This window comes from Asparagus officinalis, chromosome 4, assembly GCF_001876935.1.
Source record: "Asparagus officinalis chromosome 4, Aspof.V1, whole genome shotgun sequence".
Classification (NCBI taxonomy): domain Eukaryota; kingdom Viridiplantae; phylum Streptophyta; class Magnoliopsida; order Asparagales; family Asparagaceae; genus Asparagus; species Asparagus officinalis.
Window position 1 is genome coordinate 23,346,946 of NC_033797.1, and position 19,246 is coordinate 23,366,191.

The 19,246-nt window shown below is 35.1% G+C and overlaps 1 protein-coding gene across 8 annotated transcripts in view; it reads right to left on the reverse strand.

The window, feature by feature from the left end:
* Window positions 8,793–19,246, reverse strand: part of LOC109836944 (probable polyamine transporter At1g31830) — a 16,010-nt gene continuing 5,556 nt past the window's right edge. Inside the window, exons 2-4 of one of the 8 annotated variants that reach the window (XM_020404998.1) lie at window positions 15,583–17,034; window positions 10,875–11,065; window positions 8,793–9,601 (exon numbers count right to left, since the gene is read on the reverse strand). In XM_020404998.1, the coding sequence (XP_020260587.1) occupies window positions 10,877–11,065; window positions 15,583–17,034 (1,641 nt within the window). In that variant the 3' untranslated portion in view covers window positions 8,793–9,601; window positions 10,875–10,876. Of the gene's footprint in view, window positions 9,602–9,673; window positions 10,574–10,595; window positions 11,066–14,316; window positions 15,034–15,582; window positions 17,070–17,761; window positions 17,953–19,246 lie in introns of those variants that run through there. The other 7 variants (XM_020405001.1, XM_020405000.1, XM_020404999.1 and 4 more) reach the window with 7 other exon arrangements.

Genomic DNA, 19,246 nt, shown 5'->3' on the forward strand with positions numbered 1-19,246 from the left:
TAAACATCTTGGTGTACTAAACATCTTTAATTTTTTTTGTGTATTCAATGATGGATAATTTGATCTAATTATATTATTTTTCTCACTGGAGAAGGTTGTGAAAAAAAATATGTGAGGTTCAACAGTGACGATTACCTCGTCAACTCCCCAAATAATCTTGCCGGTGATGAAACATCAAAGCGTAGGAGGGATGAAGACAATGAACAGATCACAAAAGAAAGGAAGAAGATGAAAAAGGTTGGTGTACTAAACATCTTTATTTTTTTTTGTATTAACTGATGGATAATTCGATCTAATTATATATTTTTTTTCACTGGAGAAGTTTTTGAAAAAAAAAAGTGAGGTCTGAACCTAAGGAGTTGACTAGGATACGGGTCTCTCCAAAGATATTCTCTGATATGGTTTTGTCACTCTCTGACTCCCAAAAAGAATGGGTGAGACTAGCTGGACTTGGAGGTCTTTTACAATTTGGATTAAAGGAACTGCCACATATGTTGGGGTACCAGATTCTGCAGTCATTTGACAGTGAATCTGTTGCGCTTAATCTTCCCAGAGGATCAATAAGTATCACAGAGGAAGATGTACATCAAGTGATGGGATTACCTCTGGGCAGGAAGCGTATACCAGCCTCCAGTATTGGGAAGTCAGCATTGGTGGATGAATGGAGGGCTCAATTCACTGACAGATTTGGTTGGAAAATTATTCCAGGGGCTGTGTCTGAGAAACTGAAGCAGAGTTCTGATGTTAACCTGTTTTTTAAACTCAATTTCTTGGTTCTCTTTCACAACAGCATGATCCAGTCGCTTAGCAATCCGTATGTCAACCAACAGATTCTAGTTCTGGTGACAATGTTGATCAGTGCTCTGAATACAATTGGTGTTCTTTCTTGCTTGACTCAATGATAGAAAGCCAACACAAGTGGAAGGTTGACCCGACAAACAATTCTACACGGGTCCTCTTGCATTCTTGATTGTAAGTCACTTGTATAATATTGATTTATTTTTACATTACTGTAGTTAAAGTAGTTTTACTTGATGATGAATAATTGGTGTGCTTTATTTCTTATCTCCGTCTTTCTAGCTGTTCTATGCCGATCGGGTTCTGTTCAAAGGGAGGAGGTTGGTTGAGAGAACAACACCTACATTTTTAGGCTGGACTGACTTGGCCTTGAAGGAAAGACAGTCAGAGGAAATAAGTACAAATTCATTTGGCAAAGGTGCATTTACAGAGAGGGTTGAACTTGCACCTTCATCTCGAATGAAGATTGCTACTGGAAACTCGCCTAAAAGTGTTGATACAATTAGAAAGGTTAGCAAATTAAGTTGCAAGTCTTTGTTTATTCAATTTAATCTCAATTCAGTAGGAGTGAATCTCGATTCACTTAAAATGAATGTCGATTCAGTACAATGAATCGTTTTACTAGTAATGAATCTCGTTTCAGATCAGTGATTATCGATTAAGTTAAACTGAATTCCGATTCACTTAAGTGAATCTGGATTCAATGATACTCAATATCAATTTACTGAAGTGAATCTGGATTCACTACTACTGAATCTCGATTCACTAAAGTGAAACTGGAATTATTTTAGTCGACTCTGGATTCAGTCATTTGAATCTTGATACAAATACATTGAATGTAATCTCAATCTATCGAATCTTGTCTCTCGCCATGTTAATAATTTATGGTGACCAATGTCTGTGATATTAAAACTGCAGGATTGTATTGAAAGGGTCCAACGGAGAGCTGCAGAGTTGGAATCTTCAAAAGATAGATATGATGCTGAGTGTGAGACAATGAGAAAGCTGTTCCCCAATGACAATGAGCTCTTTCAAATTCAACAGAGAGTTTCAAATGTTCTTGTGCAGGGGTGTGGACATCGTGTAAGTACCTGTGACGATGAAACAGCTGTGGGAAACATTGTTGATGATACCCCTAATGTGAACACCAAGGTGAGTAGAGATATGCATGGTTCCCCTGCTGTTGATCCAATATCAGCTGAGATACCACAAACACAAGTCTCCCCAAAGTTTATTCAAGAGATTGATAAGATTATAGAGTTTGTTAGCATGGGTAAGGTTGACAGACCAGTGAGGCGCAAGCTCAGCGAATCTGGTACCCCACAGACTGAAGAACCTAGTTTTTCTCTTGGGCTGACACAAGATACTCAGACTGAATCAGTGGAAATGGTTGATGTTGTTCAGATTGCTAAAGCTTGTGAATCTGAAATCATTGATGACTCTGTACGAAGAACTGATAAACAAGCTGAAGATGCTGCTGCAGTAGATGAATGTAAAGGTAAGAAAGTTCAGGTGACCGAAAATAAGGGACATACGGGAAGGGGGAAAGAAAAAGGATGGTGAAGCCTGCAACGTCTCTTCGGTCACCATGGGTGCAGAGGGTATCTCACAAATGTAAGTGCTTCATTTTTTATCTTTTTTACTTTATGCATCATAGAGTTTGCATTGAGGACAATGCAAAATTTAGGTGTGGGGGTGGGAATTAGTTATTTTTTTCTCTTTATTTTACAATTTTAGTGCATTTTTTTCATTTTTTTTTCTTTTCTTTTCCTTAAAAAAAATTTATAAAAATATCGTCACTTGCCAAATTGATAGAGTTATGTAATAATTGATTTATTTGATAAATTTGAAATTTTCTAATCCCTAGTTAGTTATTTACTTAAGTTCACCTTTTATGATAACTCTAAATAAATTTCTTAAGAAATGATTTTCAAAGTAGTATACTTTACTTAAGCCTTAACTTGGACTTTTATTTAAAATAATGAAATTTTTGCATGCTTAACTTAGAGTTGAAAATAATAATTTTTTCAAAGTGTCTTGATTTACATATTTTCAAAATATATATACATATACAAAAAAAAATTGTAAAAGAAGAGTGTGAAAAATGGGCACCAAAAAGAAAAAAAAAATTCTTTAATTCAAGGTGATTCTATCTTATAAAGCCTAAGCTGACCGAGTAATTAAGCCCAAGGAGTATTTCCATACTTAATGACCTAAGCCCATTTGGGTTGGGATCCATTGGCCCAAAACTCGTTAAATGGTCACTTAGAAAGCCCGTTAAAGTAGAAAAAAAACACCAAGGATGAAAGAGTTAAAAAAAATAAAAATAATAATAATAATAATAAATGTTTTATAGTTGTATATATGGTCTTGGAAAATATTTTAAATCAAGCAACTTGAAAATTATTTAAAACAAAGAGTTAGCATGTTCTTTTCAAAACTTTTAAATTAAATTTCTAAGTTTGACTTGGTTTTGTATTGCTACAATGAGAAGATTTTCTTAAAAATATACCTTAGAGTTATATATAAAAATGTTTTCTTGAGTGATAACTGGCTCCAATTAGATTATCTAAAAGTTATCAAGTGAATTTAGTTATTTACTAACTTCTTTAATTTGGCAAATTGACCGAATTTTGTGGGTATATTCACTGCAAACCCTCACGAGACTACAACTCGTCCACTAGGGTAACCTAGGGGTTTAAAGGCTTGTTGTATACGCTAAATACAACCGCGATTCCTGCGAAAGTGAGTTAGGATTTTTTTTTATTTTCTTTGCTAGAGTACTAGCAAAAGTTTAGGTGTGGGGGTATTTGATAATCATATTTTACTATAATTTTATGCCCTCATTATCTATTTTATATGAATAAATATACCATTAATAATTATTTTTATCTTTTAATTGCAGGTTAATGAAGAATAAATCTCAAACTCTCATCTCTCAACAAAAACGCATTGATTAAATGAAGAAATGAAGCAAAGAAGCACATTGGAAAATCAATTTCCAAATTATCCAAAAGCCCAGAATGAAGTCGTGTAGCATGTAGAAGCCGGAGAAAATCAAAAATCCAATATGAAAAGAAATCATATTCAAAATGGTTGGCCACAAAGAAACGACGATATCTCCTAATCCGGAAGGCGGAATTTAACATATAATATATGAAAATCGCCTATCTCGACGAGACGAAGCCAACCGTGAAGTCAGAATTTTTATTAGGGCATCGATGCCAGCATCGATGCAGGCATCGATGCCGGTATCGATGCCAGCATCGATGCCCACATCGATGCCGACATCGATGCCCACTATTTTCAAATTCTGATTTCACGGATAGCTTCGTCTCGTCGAGATAGGCGATTTTCATATATTATATGTTAAATTCCGCCTTCCGGATTAGGAGATATCGTCGTTTCTTTGTGGCCAACCATTTTGAATATGATTTCTTTTCATATTGGATTTTTGATTTTCTCCGGCTTCTACAGGCTACACGATACACCGCCCAAGCCTAATAAAACTCATTAGACGTTGGCCCTAAGGATTCGAGCTCAATAAGGAACAAAGAATCCTTAAGTGAACCGGTTTAAGTTTTCTTGGATTAGTTGGTGTCTAAGGTAAGGTTTAGGGGTTGCGTAAAGCGCTCTGCAAGGAACGAGGTACTTAATTGATCTCTGATCACTCTCTAGTACTATCCTTACCTGGCTAACTACCCGAGTAAAACTTTTATCTTTTCACTTTAGGAATTTTTGGTTAGGAGCTAGTCTAGTTGAGTTAGGCTTAACCCTAGAGTTAGAGTGATTGAAAAGTGATTGATTTTGATTTGTTTTAGTTAGGATTTTCCTTTTTCTTCAAAAAAAAACTAACTTTTATTTTTTCAAAAAAAAATTTATATAAAAGAAATTGTTTTTGGTGCATGCAAAACGTGGATTAAGGACAATACACATCAACAAATTTATTTTGAACAAATGGCTAATCCACAAGTTTTTCAAAATTTATGTTATCCCAATAGGATTGAAATTTCCAATGAAGTTCGGGAGTTTGAAGAGAGTCCATATCAGTATTCGGTAAATAATCCATTTTTTCTAACCTACAACCCAGGTTGAGCAAGTTACACAAACATTGCATGGAATCAGGGAAACCACTCCGAAACTCAAAACTTCACTCCCTCTTTGACCCAACATTTTCCTAGGAAAAACACAGTTCCTTTCAATTCTCATCCACAATTTCAACAACCCAATCTGTCACATCAAAATCAGTCTCCTCATCATCAAGTTGTAACTCACACTCCTCTTGATACAGATCATGATGAACGTCTCAATTTTTTGGAAAAAGGTTTTGAAATCATTATTAAGGCCTCCATACTAGCCACGGATATGTTAACTCAAACATCCTACACGATGAACTCCTTTATGCAATCAACCGAACTCATACTTAACTCTAACACTCAAGCCCTAGCTAGATTAGAAACTCATATTGATCAACTAGCTAGTGCCATAAGTGAAGTAGAGGAAGGAGAAATTCTGAGTCAACCCGTGGTCAATCCTAAGGACACTCAAATGAATGCACTACAGTCAGGAAAACAGGTCAATAATCAGGAAAGAACACATTTAAGCCAAATTCTTGTTCCAATTCATTCTTCCCCTGATAATTCAATTCAGGAAAGACCGAGGGAAGAAGAAGAAGAGTCAGATCTAAGTTTTGAAGAAATTTTTGGTGAGGAGCTGAAAATATTAGGAGAAGCAGATCGGGTTTGTCAAAATAAAAAAACTGTGTTAAACAATTATTGCTTTGAACTGAATTTTGAAAAACTCTTTCTTGATGAACTAAGATTTTTGGAAAATAAACAACAACCAAATTTTTACACATCAATTATGAATCTTGGGGTTGAGAAAATTGTTAAAGAAAAATTGGTTGTTAGAGAACAAACATTCACAAATCAAGAATCTGAGTACAATATGCATGACACCAATAATACCTACCTTCCATTGCCACAAAAATCATTGAACACCCCGGAATGCTTAGAATTTCAGCACATTGTTGATTATATCATGTTGAATTTATTTAAAATCCGTGGGAGAATTTTCAGCAATAAGGTAGGATTCAATGTAGAGCATGAACTCTTCATGTTGAATATTTCATTCTACATTGATTATTTTGTTTACTTCAGAATAATAAAAAGAATTTATTCTTCTCTCATTTAAGAGTTTCTTGTTCAGTTTTCAAAAAAAAAAAGGGAAAAAGGAAAAAAAAAGAAGAAGAAAAAAAAAGAGAAAAAAAAGAAAAAAAAGAATAAAGAATAAAATTTTGTTTTTATCCTCCTCAGACCAAAGGTAATTGCAGATTTTTATTAGCCGACCAAATATAAGTGCTTCACTTCTTATCTGCTTTACTTTATGCATCATAGAGTTTGCATTGAGGACAATGCAAAATTTAGGTGTGGGGGTGGGAATTAGTTTTTTTTCTCTTTATTTTACATTTTTAGTTACATTTTTGTTTTTGTTTATTTTTTCCCCCTTTTTCTTAAAAAAAATTATAAAAATACCGTCACCTGCCAAATTGATGGAGTTATGTAATAATTGATTTAGTTGATAAATTTGAAATTTTCTAATCCATTGTTAGTTATTTACTTAAGTTCTCCTTTTATGATAACTCTAAATAAATTTCTTAAGAAATGATTTTCAAAGTAGTATACCTTACTTAAGCCTTAACTTGGACTTTTATTTAAAATAATAAAATTTTTGCATGCTTAACTTAGAGTTAAAAATTGAAAATAATTTTTTCAAAGTGTCTTGATTTACATATTTTCAAAATATATATACATATACAAAAAAAAATTGTAAAAGAAGAGTGTGAAAAATGGGCACCAAAAAGAAAAAAAAAACTCTTTAATTCAAGGTGATTCTATCTTATAAAGCCTAAGCTGACCGAGTAATTAAGCTCAATGAGTATTTCCATACTTAATGACCTAAGCCCATTTGGGTTGGGATCCATTGGCCTAAAACTCGTTAAATGGTCACTTAGAAAGCCCGTTAAAGTAGAAAAAAAAAATCACCAAGAAAGAAAGAGTTAAAAAAAAAAGTTGTATATATGGTCTTGGAAAATATTTTAAATCAAGCAACTTGAAAATTATTTAAAACAAAGAGTTAGCATGTTCTTTTCAAAACTTTTAAATTAAATTTCTAAGTTTGACTTGGTTTTGTATTGCTACAATGAGAAGATTTTCTTAAAAATATATCTTAGAGTTATATATAAAAATGTTTTCTTGAGTGATAACTGGCTCCAATTAGATTATCTAAAAGTTATCAAGTGAATTTAGTTATTTACTGACTTCTTTAATTTGGCAAGTTGACCGAATTTTGTGGGTATATTCACTGCAAACCCTCACGAGACTACAACTCGTCCACTAGGGTAACCTAGGGGTTTAAAGGCTTGTTGTATGCGCTAAATACAACCGCGATTCCTGCGAAAGTGAGTTAGGATTTTCTTTTTATTTTCTTTGCTAGAGGACTAGCAAAAGTTTAGGTGTGGGGGTATTTGATAATCACATTTTATTACAATTTTATACCCTCATTATCTATTTTATATGAATAAATATACCACTAATAATTATTTTTATCTTTTAATTGCAGGTTAATGAAGAATAAATCTCAAACTCTCATCTCTCAACAAAAACCCATTGATTAAATGAAGAAATGAAGCAAAGAAGCACATTGGAAAATCAATTTCCAAATTATCCAAAAGCCCAGAATGAAGTCGTGTAGCCTGTAGAAGCCGGAGAAAATCAAAAATCCAATATGAAAAGAAATCATATTCAAAATGGTTGGCCACAAAGAAACGACGATATCTCCTAATCCGGAAGGCGGAATTTAACATATAATATATGAAAATCGCCTATCTCGACGAGACGAAGCTATCCGTGAAATCAGAATTTGAAAATAATGGGCATCGATGTCGGCATCGATGTGGGCATCGATGCTGGCATCGATACCTGCATCGATGCCTGCATCGATACCAGATTACTGTAGCGCGCGTCAATGGCTGATTTTGCTTGTCTTGGGGCTCAAGTTTGATCCAATGGCTCTCATTCACTGATGTTTACTATAAATAGGGGTAGAAAGTGAGGGGTTAGAGGTGTGAAAATTTTTGTAACTCCTTTTGGAGAGGAGGGCTACTCTTAATTGAGAAGGCCTTCCAAAATTGTAACTTTTGTTGCAATTAATAATAATAATTTTTTCACCACTTTAAATTTTTCTCTTCTTCTCTTTGTTGGATGATGAAGATGAAGATGAAGATGGAGAATTATTTGAAGGTTTGCATTTCTTTCTTTTTCTCTTTTATTGCTTATTAGTTAGATTTATTTCTATGCTTGTAGTTAGATTTTATTTTCTTGTTAAATAGCCAATAGGCTAGAACCCTCTTGCCTTAGATTTATTTCATGCTCATAAATTAGATTTATTTTCATGCTTATAGAGTAGATTTATTTTCTTTTTGCAATTTATTTTATAGTTTAGATTTTGTAATTTATCTTGTAGTTAGATTTTAATTTCTTGCACTATTCACCTTGAGGCTAGAACCCTCTTGGGTTTAGTTTTTCTTTTTGTTTATTTTTATTTTGTTTGATTTGCCTTTAGACTAGAACCCTCTAGGGAATCACCATTTTCTAAGAAGTGGGTTCAATTTTAGATTACCCATATCTATAATTGAATCCACCATCTTTAATTTCTTGCATTTTCTTTTATTCTAGAATTTTGTTCTTCATTCTTGAATTTTTTTTATTTGTTTCTTGATTTTATTCAATTTTCCTTCTCACCTCTTATAAGGAAAGTTTGATCTCCCTCTTATAAGGAAAGTTTCCCTCGAGGAACTCTGCATTTCATGAATTGATATCACGAGCTCTCACAACTTGCACATAATCCTACGAATGTTTCAAATAGCGAATAACTATGCACTTCTTCTCCATTGGGGTCACTATCCATGTGGTAGGAACATGATGTACACATAGCCCGCCGACCCCCATGGGCGCAAATTGCCCAAATCAGGTTTCTCATTGATCTAAAATTCCATAGAATGTGGAATCAATCTTGGAAATCACACGATTTAATACATAGACAATAGTCATCTCCCAAAAGGATATTAATTAAGTGCTGTTTATCATGGACCTCACCATGTCAAGCAACATTCTATTGCTCCTCTCCGTCACACCATTTTGTCGCTAAGCATAGGGAATAAAATTTGTGGGACGATCCCTTTCTTATACAAGGGTCTGTTGCTCCTCTCCATTTTCAGCATCGTCTTCAGAAACTAGATGTTGAAGAGAAACTCTGGCCTTCTTGATCCTCCCAAACTTCCTTCAGCAGTCTTTTCTTCTTTCCTCCTCCCTCACATCACCCTCTTCCTCTTTAGCATCAGAACCCATCTCAGCATGTTCAATGGGAGACTGCTGCTCCTTAGGGTCAGCCCCTTTCTTTAATGACTGCTCATGCTCTACGAAAAATGACCCAACTTCTTCACTGTTCACAAGCTGTCTATAGAGGTTTGAGCCTTTTCTTACTAAGTATTTGACAAGTTCAAAATGAGATCCTTGAACAGCATAGTGAAGAGGAGTGAAGGCCTTTTCTGTCAGTAGCTTTGTGCAGACACCAGAGACACCAACAGCTAAAATGGTTCGAACTACTTAAAAGGTGACCCGGCCCTTCTGACTTTTGAGATACAACATGGATAGCACCAGCGGCGTCATTCATCACAGCAGCACTGCATCAGCCTCGTGCTTGCAGAGACCACTAACTTCTTCGGCTTGTCCAGACCAAGCAGCTACGTGAAGTCAATTTTTCAAAAGTTTATGTCAAGAAAGAGCTCAGGATATTCTGCAGTCACTTTTCAAAGAATAAGTGCCTTTTCTGAAACAATACTTCTAAATAAATCATGATTTATTGACATTAGGAGAAGATTTCATCTAAAAGAAGGTAACATTGATAATTTGAGAAGAAGAATTATGTAAAGATTCCTGCAATTTGAGGAGCAGATCTAATTTCCTACAACTTAGAAATATGTCTCCCAGTAGAAGTTAACAGCTTCCAGCTTTAGACAGAAAATGTTAGAAACATGAGAGCAGTAAGGCCCCATTTGTTAAACTGCTGTAAGACACACATGCACACACATTCAACTGGCAGTGTCGGTAAGAAAAATAAAATATCAGAACTCATGAAGTTTTTGCTTTGGTCTTGTGAACTACTATAGGAAATCATCCCAACCACAGGGGTAATAAGTTCAATAATACAAGGGGTATATGGGCAATTAATCCAAATTAAAAACCCAAAAAAGAAAAGAAAAAAGAAGGCGATGATATGCTCTCCTACCAACTTCATCTTTACGTTATCATAAACTTTTCTTTACTATGATATTCTAGTAACATCAAACCGCTAGATTGCTCGGTTACCTTTCAAATGAAAGTTTATTGCCACATCAAAAATGATCCTACATAAAATTTGATCATTGTCTAAGTGAAGTTCCTCAAAATCAAAGTTGTTAATGAAATTTCATGTGATTGTCTAGGACTCCCTGTATGATTAATAGTTTAGTGTAATGGAAAAACCTTTAACTGAAATTTGACATAGTCTCAAAAAAGATTATATAAAAGAAATTATCCAAGCAGTTAAAGGTAGCCTTTAACCATCTAATCCAGGTAAAACACTTTAAAAAAATAAATTTCAATACATGTACCTTTTTTTCCTATGCTAATAATGCCAGCCTCTAGCATATCCAGTTCTCACTTGAATGAGAATTCTTTTGCAGCAACCAAGTTAAAAAGTATTCCCATGCCAACAAAAATTCACAGTTAAGTATCGTTAAGTTCACAATCTAACACTCATCCAATTGCACAGCCAAAAAAAACTATACACGTAAAAAAACATTTTAAAGTCCTAGTTTATAAAAATCAAAGTTTATTCAAATATTTTTAAAAGCAAAATCTACATAAATACCCAATTTATGCACTAGTAAAGGATAATTGCCTCTAAACAACCAGGAATCCCACAAAAGAGAAACAAAAAAAAAAGAAGAAGAACGAGTTACAAATGAATTTCACCTTTAGTGGCAGTGATGGAGAACGGATTCGCTGGGTCCACCTTCTGCTGCTGTTCTTCGATGGAGCTCTACTGGTCTAGGGTCTGTGCAACCCCACTCCCAAGAGGAGAAACCACCAATACTTACAATTCTTTCTTCTCTCTTTTTTTTTTCCTCGAATGGGCTTTGGTTGTTGGACCTCAAAATAGAATCCTAGGCCATTGAATTCAGGTATGGGTACAAAACCCAACCAGATATAGCCCAGCTGATTAGTGAATGGGTTACTGATTAAACACAGTCCATGCTTAAAATGACGAATGTGCTACCGCAGATCGTCAAAAATTGGATTACCAATCAATAAGCACATTCTAAGGAAAAGTGCATGGGTTGTTATATGTTGACGTAATGGTAGATACTCGGCTAATTAAGGATGATAACATTACCCACCGTGGGTGACTTGGAAGGTTGGGAGGTTTGAATATGGCTCCCTACGGTTTTGGGTTCGATTCCGGGTTGGTTTATCAAAACGTAAATGCCAACTAAATATATGAATTTAAACCCAAAATACAACCTAGACAATGTAATGAATAAACATACAATAAGATTTACGTAATAACAGTAATCAACCATAAATCCATATCCCTAACATTTCCATAGTAATGCAGAAATTTCAATAAAATCCATGACAATTAGAAATGACCAAGGGGTGAAAAACTCAAACTGAAACTAATTAGACCTAACTTGAACTGGTGGATTTACGCCGGGGGCAGTGGGGGCCATTGTCCCCACTGACCCCGAAGAAACGTACTGAGTAATAGGCTCATTTAACAAATTGGCCCCTAACTTTTTGAAACATTGACATCAAGTGTGTAACTATTACACCCATTTAATGTATTTGGTTGCTTAATTGGTTAAAATTTTCTAAAAGATCATTTTACATCATGTTTCTTTTCTTGATTTCATTTGTTATGTAGATGTACATTGTAGTTCTTTCCATAGTTCAGTTCTTACGTATTCGTAACGTAGCTGTACATTGATACTTCATTTTAGTTCTTAGTTACACTTGGTTATTGTGTGACCCTCTTGGTTATTGTGTGACCCTTTTAAACATCCAAACGGGATCATCAAACTCGTCTCGTTTTCCCAAAACCCTTTACTCAAAATCTCAAAACCCGTTGTTTCCTAATTCTGAAATCCCCTCCAGATGTGGCTAGTCTCTGTTAAATGGCGAAGTACCCCAATTCTGAAATACCCTCAGCTTGGCTCTGTTAAAGCGTAAGAAGGCTCTACTTGTTAGTTAAGAAGGCTCTACTTGTTAGTTGCATAAACAATGAGAATATTATACAACATTATCATAATATGCAAACTCAGAAGGTACACTTGTAAATAATCTCTCTAAGATACTTCTATTTACTATATTTTGTCATATGTGCTTATTTATTATTAATATTTAGATAAAAATATCATATAGTAGTTATACCTGTAAGACTTATAGTTTTGCACCAAATGACCAAAGATTCTGGATACACCCCTATAGGAATAAAAAATTTCCTATAGGTCCCAAACTCAACTCAAGACAGAGAGAAGACGAAAAACGTTATCATCTAAGTCAGATAAGATCATCCAACGCAAAACGAAGCAAAAGAGACACAAAGAGACAACTCAAAAAGACTTGGAGCTGTCTCACTGTTGGTGAGACAGTCTTCCCTGTCTCGCATAGCCGAGATAGTGTAGATTGTCTCCCAGACTGTCTCAGCTATGCGAGACAGTGACGGTTGTCTCGCCAACTATGAGACAGCCTCCCAAGTATTCTAGCGGTTTTGTGAGACTTTGTGGGGTCCACATGGCTCCAGAACTGCTTGGGAACACTCCTTAACGTTAAGGGGCAGTTACATCCTAGAAATACGCCAACTACCCACGAAAAGTGCGGCATTTAATGCACTTTAAGGTAATGGGGGAGCAGTTATAGAACCCCTGCCATTGTCTCCTTTGGCCAAGACAGTGGACACTGTCTCGCCCACATGAGACAATGGCCAAGAGGCTATTTGCATTTTTTCGGCGGCTATAGTCTCTTACCCCTATAAATACTCACCTTCACACTTGTGCAAGGTACCAAGGCGTGATCAAGCAGAGAGGCTGACATTTGGCGAACTTTGAGAGCAAGAGAGAGTTCTTCATTCACTTTCAAGCATTCTCAGGAGTCCTTTGGTGTTTCCTTGAGTTCAAACTTAGATTTGATCTTGAGAAGAGTATTTTTCTTACCTCGCTAAGACACTTACTTCTGTTATTGTTTCCCCGTCGAAACATTAACTTTAAGGCCCTGTTTGGTACGCGGGAATGGAGTGAAATGGAATGTCATTCTCACTTCTCTTTCCATCATACCACACAAAACTTATTTTTAGATGTTGGAATGATCATTCCCATGGAATGACCATTCCTACTTTTTGTGGGAATGAGCATTCCAAGTGAGAAGATAGGGAATGATCATTCCCATTCAAGGAGAGAATCAAATTAGTTAGGTTTTTTCCAATTATACCCCTATTAATAATAAGAATCAATTTAAAAATCATGGCTTTTGACTATGTATTCTCATTTTCTCTCAGCTACTAATTATATTCGAACAATAAGAATTTTTTACGGGGTAGGGATTAAAACTAGTGGTACATATTTTAGTAGCATATTAAAACTAACGGTACATATTTCATTAGCCTATTATATCACAATTGCTGAACATACGAGCAACACAATTTAATATAAAAACAGATACAACTGAAAATATATATTATTTGCCTATTGAAATTCTTTCATGTTAATATTTTTTTTTGGTCAATCAAATTTTTTGTTTATTCACCAATGTTTATAGTCTGTTATTTTCACCAGTATATTATATTATTTTTAAACTTTTGCTATTGTTTTCCTACCATAGAGAACTATATGTACCCATTGCATACATGTTTAATTGTGGTTCATGCACAACAATAAATCTAACTTTTGATTGAAAAATATTTGACCCAATATTTATGAAAAGAGGAAACTCTCGCTGAGAAATTGGCCAAAATATTAAAATTATCAAAACCATATCATATCTAGACTATATATAGAGGTATAAGGGCATTATTATAACACATACCTAGATTAATATAACATATGCAGAAATAGTGAGAATTGTTTAAAAAATATAAACGAAACATACACCTGATCGATAACATGCGCATTAGTATAACACATACCTAGATTAATATAACATATGCATAAATAATTTTTTTTAGTTATTATCATTAATGTTTATTTTTATCTTATTAAAAATCTATGTTGTTATAAGGGCATTAGATTTTCATTCAATTCTCACTTGTGAACTAATGATACCAAACATGGGATTGGAAATTAGATTTTTATTCTAACTTCATTCTACAAACGTACCCAAACAAGAGAATGGGAATGACCATTCCATTCTCACATACATTCCATTCCATTCCTTCTTCCATTCCATTCTCACTTGACTTCATTCCCACGTACCAAACGAGGCGTAAGCCTCATTCGTATCCGATTTGGAAACGTTGCTCGGTGGTCCACGGATAACGCATCACCGACACAAGCAAAGAATCTCACGCAAGCAGAGATTACTATGTAGGAGTTTCTGTGTGTGTTACTAGGGAGCATAATTTTGTTTTCTTTGTAAAGAAGAGAGTTACACGTGTAAAGCTTATTCTTTTGTTTTTTTTAAACGGTTTAATGGAAGCAACAAAGAAAATTGTTTCTGAAGCAAACAACCACTGAATGCACGTATAATTGGTCCATACCATGCAAATATCACCATAGCTCCAGCAACTCATAACTAAAGAACACATCGGAAAATTCCAAGAATGGCCCACAAATACATCCTAATTTTCAATCTTTATTGTATAGTTTAGTCAGGAAAATCAAAGAGAAGGTAAGTAAAAGAAACGGAAAAATTACAAACTTATATATTGGGGCACAATTTCAATTGCATAATATTATCAACTGTAGAGGAAAACTATTTCATTAAGTATAAGCACTTCTTTTCTACTTGTTTGCAGCTTTTTTCAAAGTCCTGTGGTCTGCATCAATGTCCTGAAAGTTATTTTTCTAGTTTTCATGGAAGTGGAAATGAACTAGTATCCAATTTTCATTACTCAATCCTCTTCTTTCCTGTGGCTTTTCTGCACGAAGTGGATGTTTTACAAGAAACATTATAGTCGATTAGAGAATAGAAGAAGCATGATACATGTTATATGCCTTACAGGAACAATAGGACGTGGAGGGTAAATTAAAGACTTTAGCATCTTCAATGATTCATGCTAAATATTCAGGACATAGTTAGAATGTATATAGAGGATGAGTTTTGAATGGAAAAAAGAATAGCATCGTCTATTAAACAAATGGCTAACTTCAACACATACTTATGAGGCGTATTCATCTATATTCTTAAAATGAATAAAGTTAGCATGTTTACCTTCAGCAAATCTATCTATTAACTAACTATAGGTGATTGGAAATTCCGGACCTGAATAATAACACAGATTTTAAGGGAAATTTTATGCAACAATTAAGAAAAATTAGGCCTCAGGATGCATGTATGAAATTTTACAAGCCAACAAGCTGTTAAATTATGTGCCATCAAAAAGTAACACTTAGAGAAGAACAAACTTAACATGATTAAGTTGGCTACATAAAACTTGGATGTAAACTTTTGAGGGAAGCTAGTGTACCAGAGTCTCGGCATTATTTTCACTTTCAGGAGCTCCAAACTCCGGAAGATCAGCACTAACATAAAACCTTAACCATCTCTTCTTCTCTACAAATCTTAAACCCGGATATAATACAAGTCCAATGACCATCGCTCCGAGACTCACAAACATAACTTTGTATGAAGAAAGAACTAGTACTACACAAATCAATGCAGTGGGAGGAAGTAGCATCAAAACACAACCAACCGTCCCCAAAGGTATTTTGTAAGGCCGAGGCACATTTGGGTACTTCATCCTCAATTTTATGAAAGCAATGAATTCCAAGATCATCCCGAAACAATAGAGGAAATTCTCCGCAGCAACAATCTCTTGAAAGCTCATCCAAGACAATAAAAGCACTCCAGAAGCCGAGAACAAAATACCTACAAGAGGAGTTCCATGTCGAGACCTCTTGCTGAAAAGTTCCGGAAGCATTCCTCTCTCCGCCATACCAAGAAGCTGATAGGAATCGCTGCTCATTTCGGTAACAAACATTCCCATGTTTGATAAAGCAGAAGCCCCCTGAATCCACCAACTCAACCAAGCTCCACCAACAATTTTCGCAATGTCAGAAAAATACCCATCTGTCCAAAGATCTCTATTTAGTGGAACTGCCCCAGTTCCAGCTAGGATAGGATACAGATAACTAATAACAACTAATACTACAGCATACAAGAGAGCCTTTGGAAGAGTTTTCTTAGGATTGTCAACTTCTCCGGCCAAAGTACTAATTGAATCCCAATAGTTTAAGTTCCAAAAGAGAGTGTTCAAATATAAATTCCAGTCCACAATACGTAAATCCACAACTAACCATCTTTTAGGCTTCAATTTTGGTATAGCAACAAGCCCCATAACGATAAAAGGAAGGAGTGAGAAGACTCCAAGGCAAACCGCAACCCATCCAACTATGGTCAATCCTCTATAGTTCATGTACGTTAATGCAACTGTCAAGATCAACACTGCAAAAGTTCTAGGCAATCCTCCACCTAGAGCTGGGATCCCAGACTTGAGATAGTCTAAAAATAGAACCGGGTAAAGTGCATTGTCAATAACACCACTTAGCCATTTCATCCAACCTTGTTGAAAACCCCAGAAAGGGCCCAAAGCCGAAGAAACCCACACTACATACCCTCCATTTTCGGGGAACATTGTACCTAATTCTGCGGTGATTAGGGCTTCAGGGATGCTCCAAATGAATGGAAAGACGAAGAAGCCAACAATGGCTAAGAGAGGGCCCGCAGCTTGGACGCTGTCCTCAATACCGAAAGGGCCTCCAGAGACCTCGTAAAAGATTAGGAATATGAGGGGGATGATGGAAACTTTTCGGAGGTTTTCAATTCTTGGAAGTCCTTCTTCAAGGTTTTGGTACTCGGGGCCACCATAATCACCCATTGAAGCAGTAGCTGCTTCAGTGCCTGTGGTTGTTCCAAGTTTCTACATGCATTTGATAGTATTGTTGATATCAGCTTCTACAACATTTCATCAGTAATTGGTGCATAAGAAAAAAGGATATCTAATCAATTTTGCCAATACACTACAACTAAGAAAATAATAAGTGAGGAAAAACCATAACAGTATCAAATTAGGCAATGTAGGATCACAGTCAATTTAAGTCATTATTTGAGATTCAAGTACTTGGGCCACACTGTTTTGGTCTTCAGCTGGGTTTTCAAAAAATTGATTAATTAACCAAGTACTTGATTCTCTAAATCATCGTTTAGGTCTTCAACCGGGTTTTCAAAAAAAAATAAATAATAACAATAACAATCGATTAACTATCTGCACTCTGGTATCAGAAATAGAATGAAACATCAATTAATGCATCTATGCCATGATAACAAATTTTGGAAATGTCAATAGGCATCTTTAGCATAAAAAAACCATCCAAAAAGAGAAGAACAATGAATGGCACATGGGCATGTACCAAAATTCCATTGTAATTAATATAAGAATCATAAGTACTAGTAGGATCCTAACAAGAAATAATCAAACAAAATGAATACTGAATCAAAGTTAAAAAAGACTGTAATTTCTCACTAAAAACAACCAATTAAATTATATTATAAATAAGATCTATCACTCTCTCTCTCTTCCCCTCTCGCTATCACCAAAAATAAACCAAAAAATATATATTAATTAAATTAAAAGAATCCCAACTTACCGGCTGTAGGAAACGACGCTTCAAGTGATTTCAAGCTTCGGTTCTGAGTTGGGAATTTCCAAATTCATAATTTTCTTCTATTTCTGTTTATTTTTTGAGGTGATAAAATCCCACAAAACCTAACTGAGGGGATAAAAATGAAGTGCGTTCGAGGCTGAGGACCGTCGTGACTTTTGAGGTAACGGGGGAAGATGGAATAAATAGTTCGTGCACCCACTTTCTGATCCAGGGTCAATACGGCGTAGTGGGGTCCACGTGTTAAAATTTGCTGAAAGTACAGAAATCTATTTATTAATGCCTTTATAAGGAAGTGCAATTTCCATCGGAGCAGGGACCCAAAATATGGGACCAATAGGGGGGACAAGTGAGGTGTTCCCCTCCTATTGGATAATGAGTTGGCCATCATTAATGATGGTCAACTCATTATCCAATAGGAGGGGGACACCTCACTTGTCCCCCCTATTGGTCCCATATTTTGGGTCCTTAAAGAATTTTTCTTTCCATCGTCATGTCCATTCTACTGCTCAATGCTGAACGTGGTGACAGGGCTATTGATTCTAGTAGGGCATCTCTAACCGCTTCTCTAAAATTTTCTTCAAAATAAAAAAATAAAAGTCATATTCTTCAAATTATTTTTACACCAACTCTAACAGCTTCTCCATTGTGAAGAATCCCTTTTTTCCTCTAAAAAATTTAAGAATACTGCAGATTTGGGAAAACTTCCCCATTTTTTCTCCTTCGTCCCTATTTTAGGGAATGAGATGGAGAATCTGTTGGAGATGCTCTTAAAGACTAGTACTGACGCAATATTTATTCATGTAAAAGAACATTATTGTAAAAGGTGATATTAGTCTAATATAATTCAAAAAAAAAATTAAAAATCAATGAATTATATAGGATTTATACTCTCATAGTACGTTTGTATATCTCGTGTGTTGCATATAATATTCACTATAAACTAAAAAATGGTTAATATGTCATTAGATAAATAAGGATCAAGAATTGCATTTATGTCCACATACTTTTCACTTGCCTTTCATCGTACCAGAAAAATCCATCCTCGTAGGTAAACTAAAATCACGTCGATCTATTTCATGGTTGAAATACTAAAAGAAGATCCTAGGGTGAAATCCAAAGAGAATTCCATCCAAGATATTATCAAATTGACTAAGAAGAATCTCCAATCTAGAACTCATTAATTCGTAGTCACAAAATTCAATGAAGAAACTTTGCTTTTGGTCTACCATTATTTTGAAAATAAAATAAAATCCTAGCTATTACTCATGGAACTACCTTCTCGCATCGACGCTAGCTCTATTTCATCCAAACTTTCAGATATTAGAGCAAACTTTGATTCCGGGTACCCAATTTCAAAACACGTTTCGTGGAACTTGGACTAATTAAAGCTAATGGGCCGGATAATTCTATAAAAAAATTGATGATGAGATAATAAAATAGAGAGAAGAAGATGAATTGTACTTGCTT